Source organism: Aulonocara sp. 'chitande type north' Nkhata Bay, linkage group LG7 (assembly GCF_057382095.1).
Source record: "Aulonocara sp. 'chitande type north' Nkhata Bay isolate Kocher_YH1m ecotype deep benthic linkage group LG7, A_spYH_male_GT1.1, whole genome shotgun sequence".
Lineage (NCBI taxonomy): Eukaryota > Metazoa > Chordata > Actinopteri > Cichliformes > Cichlidae > Aulonocara > Aulonocara sp. 'chitande type north' Nkhata Bay.
Genome location: NC_141350.1, coordinates 70,021,791 through 70,037,546, shown reverse-complemented (window position 1 = coordinate 70,037,546; position 15,756 = coordinate 70,021,791). Strand labels below are relative to the sequence as shown.

The 15,756-nt window shown below is 42.4% G+C and overlaps 1 protein-coding gene across 4 annotated transcripts in view; it reads left to right on the top strand.

Moving 5' to 3' along the window:
- lamb4 (laminin, beta 4) overlaps nucleotides 1–15,756 on the top strand; it is a 71,995-nt gene that overhangs the window by 22,270 nt on the left and 33,969 nt on the right. For 3 of the 4 annotated variants that reach the window (XM_086302307.1, XM_086302306.1, XM_086302304.1), the window contains exons 15-17: nucleotides 2,360–2,497; nucleotides 6,867–7,058; nucleotides 7,161–7,273. In XM_086302307.1, coding sequence (XP_086158433.1) covers nucleotides 2,360–2,497; nucleotides 6,867–7,058; nucleotides 7,161–7,273 — 443 coding nt within the window. The remainder of the gene's footprint in view (nucleotides 1–2,359; nucleotides 2,498–6,866; nucleotides 7,059–7,160; nucleotides 7,274–15,756) is intronic. The other variant, XM_086302305.1, reaches the window with a different exon arrangement.

The following is a 15,756-nucleotide window of genomic DNA, read 5'->3' as shown; positions in this document are numbered from 1 at the left end:
CCCCTACAGTAGAGAAGCATGCAAAACAGTGTCCAAACCTTTGTATTTTAGCTTTATTTATGTCTTACACGGCATCCCAACTCTTTAGCTAACTTAATAACTTTAGCTAACGTGAATAGTTAGTCTAATTCATTAGTGCAGCATTACTGGATCACCTCTGTTTGAAGTGATATAATATGATATACAACTATCACTGAAACAAGCAAACTTTGTAAATAAGCAAACACCACTTCTCATTCTCTAAACGTTTGGCCACAGTTGTAGATTACACTATCAGTGCTTGTTCACTCTTGACAATAATAACATTTCTAAATTTACTTTGTGCATTTACAGGTAAACAATATCTAATATTTTATCTAAATGACTGCTTTGTCTTTGAAAAGGGTGAAGAGCCTGAGGCCGGTGACAGTCCAGTTCTACTCTAAGTACATCCTTATAGTGGCTCACAGGACAAGGCCACATTCCTGTCCTGCCAGAAGAGAAGAGAAGCTTCAGAGTCTTCATGCAGTTCAACCACACCTGTCATATTCCATATGACAGGGGTCTCAAACTTCAGTCCCCAAGGGCCAGTGTCATGCAACTTTTCCATGCCCTCGAGGACTGGAGTTTGAGACCCCTGCTGTATGGTGTTCATGCTGTTTTCTACCCCACAGTTACAGCATGTCTGACTGCCTGTTCAGCATATGCAAAAATATGAGTTTAAGCATGTGATGACTAAGGCCTTCCATTATGGTGTTTGTCATCACATGTCACAGACATCTGGATGATCATTTGGAATAAACAAGAAACTAAAAACTTGTTACTTTATCTTTTATCTTTATTAATATTATTATTTTACACTTTTCATTGTTAGGCATTAGGTTTATTTGTAGTAGTCCTTTCCAACGTCTTTCCCTCTTCCATGTTACTGTGGCAGCTTGTCAGCATCTATTTGGGGTTGGGAGTGGAACAAAAAGTAAGGAAATCCAAAGTGCCATTAAAACCAGGAGAGGTTCTTATATTTCAGAAGGAGGGATTAATTCAAAAGAAATGACCTCAATGCCATATTTTATTTAGGAACCCTAGAGAGCACTTTGCAAAATAACACATTCTTATAATTTCACCCTCAGATGAGCCAAGCTACGACTGTCAGGGAAGGTGATGTAGGTACAGAGCATATGAGAGTGGTGAAGTTTGTCTCTTGTCTAGATGAAGGCACAAGAGGGATCAATGGCAAGGCATAGAGATTCAGTATCTTCAGTCTTCAGTGGACACTCCATTTCTGGCACAAAACACCTGTAAAAGATGGTCGATTTAGGAGGTGACCCGACAACTTCAGCCTGTCAAACATAGTAATGGAGCAGTATGCTTTAAAAAAAAATCTAATTAAGCATGCACTCAGTACCCTAAGAATTATTATGGTAGTTAAACACAGTGATAGTTGTATATCATATTATATCACTTCAAACAGAGATGATCCAGTAATGCTGCACTAATGAATTAGACTAACTATTCACGTTAGCTAAAGTTATTAAGTTAGCTAAAGAGTTGGGATGCCGTGTAAGACATAAATAAAGCTAAAATACAAAGGTTTGGACACTGTTTTGCATGTTTCCCTACTGTAGGGGTCTCTGCAAGCATACAGAGGGGGTACTCTGAGAGGGTCCAAGATGACAACTTTGGAATTCTACTAGAAACAGTCGATCATATTTGTTTTTCAAAGCTGAATCCAGGGCAAACTACGATAAATTAGCGTTTTTAGCTAGCAGCTACAATAAGCATAAAAGTTACCTTACGGCTATCATTTGTTAACATGACGCTTGTTCTTATACATGTAATACATTTATTACCAACCTGAGAGTTTATCCGCTGGTCATTCGACATGACGAATGACTTCTGAAGTCTTAATTCAGCTCAAGACGCTGTAGATTCCCGTCAGTAATACTTTCGGTCCGCTAGTAAAATGTAGTTCTATTGATCTGCGCTTGAACTGGAACCGGATGTAAGTTCCAAAAAACTGAATTTTGGAACTGAAATTGAATTGTAGAACTGAAACTGAATGGTGAGAAGTGAAACTGAAATTATTCGAGAGCTGAATTTTTAAAGGATAAAATGCAGTTTCAAAGCAAATCAATTCATTTTCAAACCATAAATTCAATTTCAAATTAGACTAATTCAAATTCAGTTTTCAAAAGCATTTATTCAAGTTACAATTCAGATTCAATCTGAGCAATTCAAATTCAAATTGAACTCATTCAAATTCAGTTTCTGATGGCACAGATTTCTGCCCATACTAATATGACAAAATGTGGAACAAGTGAAGCACTGTGAATGCTGTCCACTTGCACTATATAAACAGTATCTGCGTGTGTGTTTTCAGCTGAACCCACGAGTGTTACCTCAGTGTGAGCAGTACTTCAAAGAGCAAGGTTTTGACACCAAGTTCCAAAATGGACGAGTTATTTTAGTTCGGCGGGCTCGCCAACTTGCCCAGCAACAGAAAATGAGAAAGAGATTGGTGAGATCCATTTTCTGTTACACTTTAATGCTTTGATTATTTGGAGACTATAGGTTGTGTCCAAATTCAGGGGCTGCATTCTTCAAAGGCAGCGAAGGCCAGAAGTGCAAGGCTGTGAACTTGGACGGTCTAGCCTACAACATGGGGTTCCTGTTGCCTGGCAACCATGACAGTCGCAGCTACTGCTGTGGTGGTCAGCATGTTCAACAGAAATACAGAAAATCTGTATGTTGTTTTTTCATCTACATGTGAATCTGGGTACTGAGTCCCCTTAACCAACAATGAATCTAAGTTTAGCTAGTTTGCTAGAGTAGAGCATGAGACTAGTCTCATTTCATTTTGACAGTACAAATATAATAGGTCTCATCAAGCATTTGGTAACTTGCAGGATGAAAGCACAATTTTCTTATTAGAATCATGGGACGTACTTTCATTTTAATCAGAGAGAAAAAAAACCTAAGAAACAGGACATAAGCTCAGGCGGTAGAGCAGGTCATCTACTAATCGGAAGGTTGGTGGTTTGATTCCTGGCTTCCCCTAGTCCGCATGCCAAATATCTTGGGCAAGATACTAACCCTAAATTGCTCTCCGATGCATCCATTGGAGTGTGAATGTTAATTAGAAAGCACTAAGAAAATATGTGAATGCACAAGTTGTGTAAAGCGCTTTGAGTGCTCAGAAGAATAGAAAAGCGCTATATAGGAACCAGTCCAGTCCATAAGATCGGCATAAATGTTGGGCTTTATAACAAAGGTTCAGGTTATAACTAACCAAAGTTTGCATGACCCGATTAAGTAGCAATATCACTAACGTCATGTAACTTAGATGAAGGTTAGCTAAGTTTGATGTTCTAAGATTCTTTGGTATGCTAACATTTGTTCCACTGGATATTTGGGTGAGATAAAAACCCAGTACTCACTTTTTTATTTCTGGACTGCTTTGCTACAACTGTTTGCCATGTTTTTTTTTTCCAAAAAATTGCTTGTACCTTAGACTCACAATGAATCCTGGATTCAAACACCATGTTAAAACATAAGATCGTCCATAAGTGCACAAAGTGCAGAAAGTTCTAGGCTGATCGTGGCTCAAGAGTTGGGCGTTCGCCTTGTAATCGGAAGGTTGCCGGTTCGAGCCCCGGCTTGGACAGTCTCGGTCGTTGTGTCCTTGGGCAAGACACTTGACCCGTTGCCTACTGGTGGTGGTCAGAGAGCCCGGTGGCGCCAGTGTCCGGCAGCCTCGCCTCTGTCAGTGCGCCCCAGGGTGGCTGTGGCTACAATGTAGCTTGCCATCACCAGTGTGTGAATGGGTGGATGACTGGATATGTAAAGCGCTTTGGGGTCCTTAGGGACTAGTAAAGCGCTATATAAATACAGGCCATAGGTCGATGATCGATTTTGTAATCGTATCACCAGACCTGCGGCCATATGTTCTGGACCCTCGGGTAAAGAGAGGGGCTGAGCTGTTAACTGATCACCATCAGATCAGGTGGCTGGGGAGGACATTGGACAGACATGGCGCAGCTAAAGGTATAGTGAGGGTGTGCTGGGAATGCCTGGCAGAGGCCCCCAGTCCGCAAGATCTTAAACACACACCTCTGGCAGAGCTTCAACAGTTTTCCAAGAGAATCTGGGGGCACTGAGTCCAAATGGACCATGTTCAGCACCTCCACCGCCAAAGCTGCTGCACTGCGCTGCGGTTGGTGCCTGTCATGGTGGTAACACCTAAACCAAATGGTGGACACCAGTAGGGATGGGTATTGATAAGATTTTCATGTTTCCGATTCCATTTTCGAGTCTGTTTAACGATTCGATTCTTTATCGATTCTCTTATTGATTCTTATTTTTTAAAAAGGAGAACACTAAGGTTGATTAGCTTAGAACTTTGTTTTATATCTTCTCTAAGTAAGAGTAACATGGCCTTACAAACCCAAAAGTGAGATCTTAAGAGATCCACAGCCTATGGCTCTTCAATGGGTGTCACAGGGTCCCCAGGAAAAAAAATGTAATTGTAAAATAATAAAATAAATATTCTTCTGTAGCAATAACAAAGCATAACACAAATTATTCTGTAGCAATTACACAAGAATATCCAGTAATGTCCCTGCCTACAATTAAACACATACACTTACTGAAAATCATCTGCTGTGGCAAACAGCTGCAAGCCTTTGACCACAAACTGAGTCACTGCTCTGTGACATTTGTCTATCCTGGCCTGAAAGGAGACGCTACCGGTAGACTGCAGCAAGAACTGCCAGCATCTGAGCCAGACTCTGTCTCTCTCATCTTGGTCACCTAAATGCACAGTAATGGCAGGTTTTGTAATAAGGCACATCGTGCTAACATAATATGCACTGTTAGTTGATTATTTACCTGCCGCATTAACGGGAGAGGACGTGCAAACGTTACCTCTGCTGCTGGGTTGAGATTCACGAGTCCGGAGCAGAATTAAAAACACGACATTCATTTGAGGTTATTGCGTGTTTTGTGAGCAAATGCTTTTGCATATTCGTAGTGTTTACTCCCTTAAATGAAGTATCTACTTTACAAGTATTGCAAGTTGCCCTGTTGTCATCCGTTCTCCTAAAGTATAACCAAACTTTTGAGTGTTTGAGCCGCTTAGGCGCCATGTTACCCGCCAGGTAAATGACACTCTGCAACGTGGTGACGTCATTCGGGGCGACTGGAATCGATAAGGGAATCATTTGCAAAAATGCCAAACAATTCCAAGGAATTGAAACAGTGGGAACTGGTTCTCAACAAGAACCGGGTTTCGATACCCATCCTTAGACACCAGAGGTGAAGGGAGCCACCCGGCTGAAGAAGGAGTCCTATTGAAGGAGTCCTTGGTTCGCCTGTGGGACTTCGGAGGCAGCTGATATGTACTAGTGGTGCAACGGATCACGGTTGATCCGTAATCCGAACCGATCCCACTCCACGGTTTGACACCCACGTAATCCGAAGATTCGAAAAAGAAGGAAAAAAGTTATGTGTATGGTGCGTCTGTCAAGCGATAGTTATGGCCAGCGCTAGCGGTCCAGGTGGAAGAGCAGAAGAGTTTTCTGTATTTAAGCAGCCCTTTGCTGCCCAGTCCGATCGGGCTAAAGCTATTACAAAAGCTATTGGGGTGTTTAGCTGCAGACGGCAGGCCATATTCCGTTGTGCAAAACAAGGGGGTTAAACTATGATGAACGTGCTTGAGCCATGCTATGATAACATGATAAAAACCAGATAAAGGAGGAACAATGCGGTTTTCGTCCTAGTCGTGGAAAACTGGACCAGCTCTTTATCCTCTCAAGGATACATGAGGGTGCATGGGAGTTTGCCCAGCCAGTGTTTTGGCTGTGGGCATTCGACCGTGTCCCTTTGAGTTTCCCGTGGGGTGTTCTTCAGGAGTATGGGGTGTTTGGCCCATTACTACAGGCCATTCAATCCTTATACAACCATTGGAAGAGCTTGGTTTGCATAGACGGTAATTAGTGGGACTCATTCCCAGTGGGTGATGGACTCCGCTAGGGCTGCCCTTTATCACAGATTCTGTTCAAAATTTTTATGGACAAAGTTTCTGGGTTTAGCCAAGGGGCAGAAGGCTTTCACCTGATGGTCTAAAAATCTCATCTCTGCTTTTCGCGGATGTGGTGGTTCTATTGGCTTCATCAGGTGATCGTCTCCAGCTCACACTGGAATGATTCACAGCTGAGTGTGAAGTGGTGGTAATGAAAATCAGCACCTCCAAGTCTGAGGCCATGGTCCTCAGCCGGAAGGGTTGGGGTGCCCACTCCAGGTCAGGGATGAGTTACTACCCCAAGTGGAGGAGTTTAACTATCCTGTGGTCTTGTTCACAAGTGATGAACAAGTGGGCATCTTCCGAAGGGTGGCTGGCCTCTCCCTTAGAGAGGTTCAGCCATCTGGCAGGGGCTCAGAGTAGGGATGCTGCTCTTCCACATCGACAGGAGCCAGTCTAGATGGTTCAAGCATCTGACAAGAATGCCTCCTGGGCGCCTCCTGGGTGATGTTCCATCAGGAGGAAGCTCAGGGGCAGACCCAGGACACGCTGGAGAAATTGTATCTCTTGGCTGACTTGGGAATGCCTTGCTGTTCCCCCGGATAAGCTGGAAGAGATAGCTGGGGAGAGAGGTCTGGGCTTCTCTGGGACACAAAGGATACACCGGACTCTCTTCAAATCCGGGGAAAAGGAAGACGCATTAGTGGGCCGCATTTGGAGCAGCCTTTGGTGTGCTGTGATATAGTCATCCCACAAATGTGGTCTCCAAAGGATGCAGCCCCTGAATTTGGAAACAGCTCAACTCATATGTTTCAGCTAATCAGATCGTCCTCTTTCCTCAGTGCATCTGTTGTTTATTTCCATCCAGCAGCAAACCAGCATACCTCTGGTCCCTGGTTACACCCTGCAAATCATTCCCCGTCAAAGTGCATCTCACCAGCCAGTAACCTGGACTGGCCTAGGATTGGTCAGAGTGTTTGAGGGGGTGGGGCTTAGATTTACTGTGGACAACCTCCATTCTTCGACTGATTACCAGCTGGCGATTTCCTATGAACCGGAGGTGAGGCGATTTTGAATGGTAAACTTCATTTAAATGTACATGTTTAATAAAATTGGCGGAATTGTCTTTCTATAACTCATGTCAATTTATTATTTTCTCTAGTCTGCATCTGATTGGATGGCTATAGTCAGTATCGGCAAAGTGTCACCAGGCGATGGTGGCTGCAGCAGCAATCCAACAGGAAGTAAAACTGTGATTCTACCTGGAAACTCCAGGTGAGAATAAAAAAACAGGGCATCTATCCATGAATGTCACATGACTATTGTTATAATTTCACATCTGAATAGTGTTGTGGCAGATTTCTGATGTGATATGATTAAATATGTGATTAAATCATATCCTTACTAGTAAGATTACTATACACCAACGACCACCTTAACTCAAAAACACAACTACAACTACTTCAGGCATGACAGCCTGATTCTTTAATCAGTTGTCATCTGCATTCATTCGCTGATCGCTCTTGGGTGGTACAGGGTCTGCTCTGCAGTCGCTGAGTTGGAGCTTGGCACACCCTTGTTGGAGGAGGGTGCTCTTTTCACCCTTCACTCTCTCGTTCCAATGCAGCTGTAGGTTAAAAGGGCAGAGATCATCTGACACCCTGTTGTCTTCCTCAGTGTCTAATGCAGAGATCTTTAACCTTTATGGTTATTTCTGTCGTTCTGGAATCTTCTCATGATGACTAGTAGGGCCCCAAACCGCACGACCTTTGATCTCAACCACTGCCTGGGCTGTCAGCTGTGCTATGAATGATCCCTGCTTCTCGCTGGGTCTCTGAAGACTTCTGATCAGCACCCAGTCTCAATCTCAGTCTGGAGATTCCACCCTTGGGATGATTTCTTCCAGCAATACTCTGGCTACTGCACCTGTATCTCCTTACTAGGAGGAAAAATTTCTAACCATTTGGAAAACATGTCAACCATCATCAAACCACATTTTCCTTTTAGTTCAATGAAGTTCAACCCTTATCTAGGGCTGTTCGATATAACAATATATATCGAATGACGATATAAAAACGTCTATCGTTTCATTTTACGCTATTGTTTGTTTCGTGGTGTCACAAAATAAACTGTTTACTTCAATATTTTTTCATCGTTTTCATGGTGGCTGTAGTGGCTATATTAATTTCTTAAAGTTTTCTCTTTCTCTTATATTTAATATAACTACACTACGGACGGACAAGCGCCTGCTTTTATGCGTTGTCATTAGCAACAACAACGGCAAAACCATTGCGTGTCCCCTGGTTTAGTTTCCACATTAACCTTTCACAATAAAGTTCAAGATCCTGTTGAGACTTTTCAAAATAAACTCAATCACGTGAAAGAGTATGCAGAGTATTTACGGATGAGAAGCCAAAAAGAGCCGTCAGGTGCTAAAAGACTCAACGTTACAACAGGCTTTTCCCCGCAGCACGATGGGTAATAAATACTCACAAAGAAAACGGCGGCAATTACAACTTGTGTCTAAAAATGTATCGTTTCATGCATCGGTTAAAACACTCGACTCCAGGTACATGACGCCCACCTGGAAACACTTCACGCAAGTCAAGCTGCCCGAGATTCATAGAATATACAGAAAATATTAAATTATTGTGATTTATATCGTTATTGGGACGATAGATGTCTTATATCAGGATATGAGATTTTGGTCATATCGCACAGCCCTACCCTTATCTGAACATGTCTGTGCCCCATGTAGAGGTTTCATACCTATAAATGAACTGTTAATCCCACAAAAAGCCATGGAAAAATTATCATGAAAAAACTCAGAAAACATAGAGAACATTGTTTCATGTTAAACCTGGATTCCCTCCTTTTGACACATGGTCTCTCCCATGAGTCAACTCATCAGAACTAGGAGAATAACAACACAAAAGGGTAGTTAGATCATTTCTCAGACAACATCAGGGCTTCTCCTCCTGAGTAATTTTGCTCCAGCCCTTTAAACCCTGTGTTAGAGAATAAAATTTGTATTAATGTCATGTTAAGTAGGTCTAATTCTTGGCTCTGCCTGGAGCCTGCATCCACACCACGATTACCCAGAAACCAAAATCAGTAAGTAAATACAAACTTCACACTTGCAAACAACTGTAGGTTATAAGAGTAATAAGGCATCCCACACCACAGACACAAGTGTGCCTTGCGCAGTTTATTTCCCCAAATCATTAAAAACACTACTGTTGCCATAATTTGCCAAATGTGTTTATTCAAAGCTACTGTAGCCAGTGACCTTTCTTAAGTAATGTCACTCACTTGTTTTAAACACTGTGGGCTCAACACCTTAAAATGAATAAAGATATGATAATGAGCCCCACACTAAGATGTTCTGTAATAACTGCAAAACCTGCTTCATTTCACTTATGTCTGCCTGTGTGATGCCAAAACCCTTAGAGAGGAAAAAAAACATTAGCCGGTGGTGTGTCCTCGCAGGTCGGGCCTAGATTAACAGATTCCAGAGGTGCTGCTGTAAATCATGTGGTCAACCCTCCTTTTCTGCGAAAGGAGTGATACTGATCTTAACACAGTATGTGTTTCACACTGAATATACATTTTCCCACTGTAACATTTAACATTTCCCAACACTACAATGTGGTACCATAACCAACAAGCAGCCAGTAAAACCACAGTTTCCTTCACACAAAAATCAGTAACACAGAAAAGTGCTATGTAAAGGATTAAGTCTGCAGGTTCCACACATATTAATGTGAACCCACAGGTCTCCCCCTCCTCTGGTCTCTGCCATCCTCCTGCTCCTGCAAAAACAAGAAAACAAAAAAAAACCCCACATACATCCACCCTTTTTTCACTGTTTGGGGTGGATTAGGCATTAGAAGTGACTAAGTGACATCATCAGTCCAGCCACAGTCCAGTCATATGCATTCATCTCAATCACATGCATTCATCCAGTCATATACATTCGTACAAATCATTGCTGATAGTGGAAAACTGCGCACGAATTTAAGTATCCATTGGCAGCAATATTACGTCATTCCAAAAATAAAAACAATTCTTTTTGCTTTTGAAATGAATTGAATCGCTACAATCCTTTTAAACACAGGACTTGCCATCTAATATGGTCCTAGGTAGGTGTATTTCTCCTAAGCCATTGTAATCTGGAGAATCTCACTTTGTATTTGCTCTCAGTAAAGTATTTTATAGCACTTTTACTTCCAATCTTGCTGCCTGCTTAAAGAGAGCTGATTATTAAATCATCAACACACAAAATATCACACCCAGAGGGGTGATACCTGGCAGGTTTTTTCCTAAGTGCACTGTTACAAAAATAAAACCCATATTGGGCCCAGTTTGTACGTGCAAAAAGAAAAAGAAAACAACCCAAACCTAACTGGCAGAATCAGTCTGGTACTAAAACAAAACCCCAAAATCTGCCAGAAAAATCACAGGAAACATTTTGCCTTCAGGTGAAACAACATGCTGTAGGGATTAGAACCTGCCATGCAGTCACTGCTCCTGGCTTTACTTTAATTTATAACTGATGCTTACATGGTCTAAAATCAGACTTAAGAGTCACTGCCTTTGTTCATTTTCCCCACATCATATTTACTGGTTGCCCACAAGTGCTCCAGAATATCACACAATCCTGGAAAGTCTGGGGCCAACAAACATAGATCCACCTGCTAAATACACAGAGAAATCTCCCTCTTTTTTATTAGCAGCTGCACAGTTCACACAACACTAATGTTCACCATTAAACGCTTCCTAAACACTTCATATCAATGTTTTATCACTGGAATGTGAATTTCTTCCCCAGGTCACTCATTTGTCACTTTCACAGACCCAATCATTTCATTTAGCTTTTCTCCTTTTCTCCCCCTCCAAAAGTAAACGTGTAACATGTCATCATGTATTTCACAAAACAAGTTTGTTTTATGTATTCAGTGATGTGTATCTGGGTGCAAGTTTCACCCACACATCAGAAACAGGAAACTCAACCCTCTGCTACATCTTATTCACTTGTTTTATAATCCAGTCATCTTTCCCTGATCTAGTAACAAAAAATATTATCACAAAAGAGAATTTCCTTCATACAGTAAATTAATTGTGCTGCACCAATCAAGCAGAAAACATCTCACAATTTACTGTATCAACAACTAAATTTATTGTCTGATCACTGGTTGGTCAAACCAGAATCTTTTTTCCCTTCACAAAAGGTAAACTGTTGTCCTGCAACCCTAGAGAGTTAAATAATAAATAATTTCCCCCAGGGATCAATAAAGTATTCTGATTCTGATTCTGATTAATTGTCAGCAGTGGATACACTCAGCATTTGATAACAAGTGTCTGTTAAATTTACACTATTTTAACACTGATGAGAGATAACAAGCTGATCTTCATTGCGTGTGTGTGTGTGTGTTAGTAGGCAGGTTCAATGCATGTGTGTGCAGTGGAGCTGCAGATTCAGCAGGGCTTTGTCCTTAAAGCTGCTTTTCCTTCACATTTCTCTGTGTGCGTTTGTGTGCATTTTATTTTTACCTTTGTTGCAATCCTACGGACTCTTTCTCAACCTCCACAAGACAGTCGGCCACAGTTTCCCAACACAATTTTCATGTGCTCTCACATTAACAACAACGGCCTTCATTTTTCCTCCATGCTCCCACTTCTCACAGCTTCTGTCTTTCTCCTGCATCTGCAGCAGTTCATGGTTGTGGTGTGTCAGAGGCCAGTGGGCCGTTCTTCGGCTTTGCCTTTTGTCTTTCACTCTTTTCAGTCTCTTCCTTTGCCATTTCAACTCCCAGTATGGCAAATGTGAAACTCAGACAGTCTTCTCAAGTCCATTCACACACAGTGATGTCGCTGGTGAACCTCTCAGCTTGTGATCAGGAGCGCATGCTTCCATCCACTATGGCATGTGTACATGCTGCTGAACCCTTTAAGGTTTAAGGTTTAGGGCAGTGTTGCTGTCTCTTCACCTTGTTGACTCTTGAAGTCGATGCCGTTGCTCTCGAACTGCATTTCGTCTTCAGGGAGAAATTGATTGTCTTCGAAGCATGTTCTTCAGGTTAAGATGTGCATAAAGTGAAGCTGTGAAATATTCAGCCAAAACATGGGCTGTATGCGGTTCCAATTACATTGATCTATCATTTTACTCCGGCCGCTGTGCTTGTGGAGGGCGCTGATCCAGTTCCGTAGCAACCTGTACTAACACACTAAAACATTTATTTAATATCATTTTCATCACTGCTCATTAACACGTTCCCTCTCTTATTCTTCTGTCCACATTTTAACACATCTCTTTTATACACACACCCACAGCACTCCTCACACACACACACTTCTCTTCACTGCATTCCTCAGTTTCTACACACTTCATACTCCATGTATTCTTTCCCATATTTCTGAAAGAAAAAAAATCATACAATCAAAACCTGGATTTGTCCAGACCACCTGAAGGGATGCCTCCTACAGCCTCACTGGCCGTACTGCTGGGCTCAGCTTTGTGGACAAGCGCGTTCACCGTCTGGCCTTTTCCTTCCGATGCAAAAGTGTTAAACACCATAAACTAAGGACAGAGTCCTTCCCACAACAGTCCTGAAATCAGGCGTCGTATTTCTGAGGTTTCCCTCCCAGTGGTCCATCTAAAACAAATAAACAGAAAACCCAACAACAGCAACAACAAAAAACTACAAACAATAAAAAACTCTTATCCCTGTCAACATATCTTTTGTTGAAATCTCCCAATTCTTTGAATCTTTGGGCTGAAGGAAGGACAGTACTCGGTGTATAAATGCTCAATCAACAATCATTTATTTCCATACAATTCAACACTTAAGAGCATTAAAACCATCATGATGGGGAGACCTGCCTGCAGAGGGTCACAGCAAGTCTCAAAATGGTGACGGGTTACTCAGCTTTTTATACCCTCTAGTGGCCCCCACCTAGTCGTAAAAGCCTAAACATTCACATTCTTTCTCTCTTACGGCGCCTAAGTTATGACCTCGGCTTCCTTATTTCTCTGCTCTCTGTAAGGTGGGGGTCTGGAATGTGGTCTGTTTCTTCTATTATCTGCACAAGGTCCTCTGCACACAACATTCTCTTCATGATTCAGCAGTATGAAATGTCAAGAAACAGTGTAACACATTCAACAGTGTCGAGTAATACAGGTCAATCCAATAGATCTAATGATTTTCACACTCTTTTAAGTCAGAAGTAAAATGCAAACTAAAACTACATACTGATCACACACTCTATGTTAAAGGGTATAATATGATCTACAGCAGTATCATACTTCAACTACTTTGATTACATATATAAGGTAACATATGATAACAGAATAATATCACACTTTCCATCACACAACCATCTTCCACACACTTGGAGTTTTCAACCAGACAACGTGGAGGAATGCCTCCCACTGCTCCAGTAGCCATTTTTCTGAGCCCAGCTTCCTTTGTACGAACAAGGCCTTTCTGCCTTTTTTCACTGGTGCAAAAGTGCTAAACTGCCATACACTAGAATGCTCAAATTATTGAGCTTCTAAGATCCTGCACTTACTACCACAACAAGGTGCAATTTCTCACACTAGGATACCCAAATTTGTTGAGTTTCTAGGACCCTGAATCTACTTGTTGCAGTAATAAGTAACCAAGGCTTTTCCCATCTGTCTGGTTAAGAACCCTGCCCAAATCAAAGCAGCTAAATCATTTGCAGTCCGTCTCTTGGTTCATTAAAAAATTCCTGCATGTGTGAGTCGCTGAAGCACATCTTGTGGTTCCTTCTTTTTTTGAAAACAAAGGAATGGTGGGACTAAGGCAATTTTACCTCAGGAAATTCAAATTCAAATTTTATTTGTCACGTACACAGTCATACACAGTACGATATGTAGTGAAATGCTTGGACAACTGCTCATGACCTAAAGAAAACAAAAAAGGAAAAGGCTATGAATAAGATAGGAAATAAATATGAAAAATTAAAAAGGGTAAATTTAACTAGGAAGGAATAAAATATAAATTAATGTTAAAAATGAAATAACTGTACAACACAAATTAGAATGAAGGGTAAATTTAACTGGGAAAGAATAAGATAAAATATATAAATTAAAGTTGAAAATAAAATAACTGTACAACAAAATACACAGTATAGAACTATATAAGTATGTATGAAGAAATATAAATAAATATATACACAATAACAGCAGCATATACACAATGACAGCAGCGTGATTTAAGTGATGAAGTGGAAACAAAGTCCAGAATGTCCAGTGTGTGTAAGAACTGTATGTGTGGGTCAGTACTGTGTGGTGGTGTGATTGAGAGACCGTATCGCCTGCGGGAAGAAGCTCTTCCTCAGTCTCTCTGTGTTGGTCTTCAGGGAGCGGAATCGCTTTCCTGACCTCAACAGAGAGAACAGTCTGTTGTTGGGATGGCTGAGGTCCTTCACCATCTTCCTGGCCTTGGTCCAGCACCGCCTGCTGTAGATTGAGTGCAGGTCAGGGAGCTCGGAGCGGATGGTGCGCTCAGCTGATCGCACAACCCTCTGTAGAGCTCGTCTGTCCTGCATGGTGCTGTTCCCGAACCAGGTTAAGATGTTTCCCGTCAGGATGCTCTCTATGGTGCACGAGTAAAAGTTCCTGAGCACCTTGGAGGGCAGTTGGAAGTCTCTCAAGCGTCTGAGGTGGTAGAGACGCTGACGGGCCTTTTTCACCATGGAGTTGATGTGACAGGACCATGACAGGTCCTGCGTGATGTGAACTCCGAGGTATTTGAAGCTGTCCACTCTCTCCACTGGGCACTCGTTGATGACGGGGGTCTGGTAGTTCCTCTCCTGCTTAGTGCTGAAGTCCACTATCAGCTCCTTTGTCTTACTGATGTTTAGAAGGAGGTTGTTCCTCTGGCACCAGTTCTCCAGATTCCTAATCTCCTTCAGGTAGGCCGTCTCGTTGTTATCAGAGATCAGGCCCACCACGACGGTGTCGTCAGCAAACTTGATGATGGTGGTGGAGCTGGTAGTGGCCACGCAGTCATATGTGTACAGAGAGTACAGCAGGGGGCTCAGAACACACCCCTGGGGGGCTCCAGTGCTGAGAGTGGTGGAGGCTGAGACATGTCCGCCCATCCTTACTGCCTGTGGTCTGCCAGTTAGGAAGTTGGAGATCCACTGACACATAGATGAGCTGAGTCCCAGATGCTCCAGCTTGGTGGTGAGTGTGGAGGGAATTATGGTGTTAAATGCAGAGCTGTAGTCTATGAAGAGCATTTTAACATAATTCCCCCTTCTAGTGTCCAAGTGAGTGAGTGATGTGTGGAGGAGATGAGAGATGGCATCGTCTGTGGAACGATTTGGACGGTAAGCGAACTGTAGTGGGTCCAGTGTGTCTGGTAGTGAAGAAATGATGAAGTCTCTGACCAGGCGTTCAAAGCACTTCATCACTACTGAGGTGAGGGCTACAGGGCGATAGTCATTGAGAGAAGCAGGGTGGGGTTTCTTCGGGACAGGAACAATGATGGACTCTTTGAAGCATGTGGGGATCACCGACTGAGATAAAGAGATGTTGAATATCTCAGTGAACACAGGAGCTAGCTGGTATGCGCAGTCTCTTAGGATACGACCTGGGATGCCGTCTGGTCCTGCTGCTGATGGCCAGTCACTGTGTGCCCATAGTTCAGCGAAACTCACCGGAGGAATCCTGCCTGACAACGGCAAATTGTTATGGAAAATTTAACAATTACCTGCAAAACACC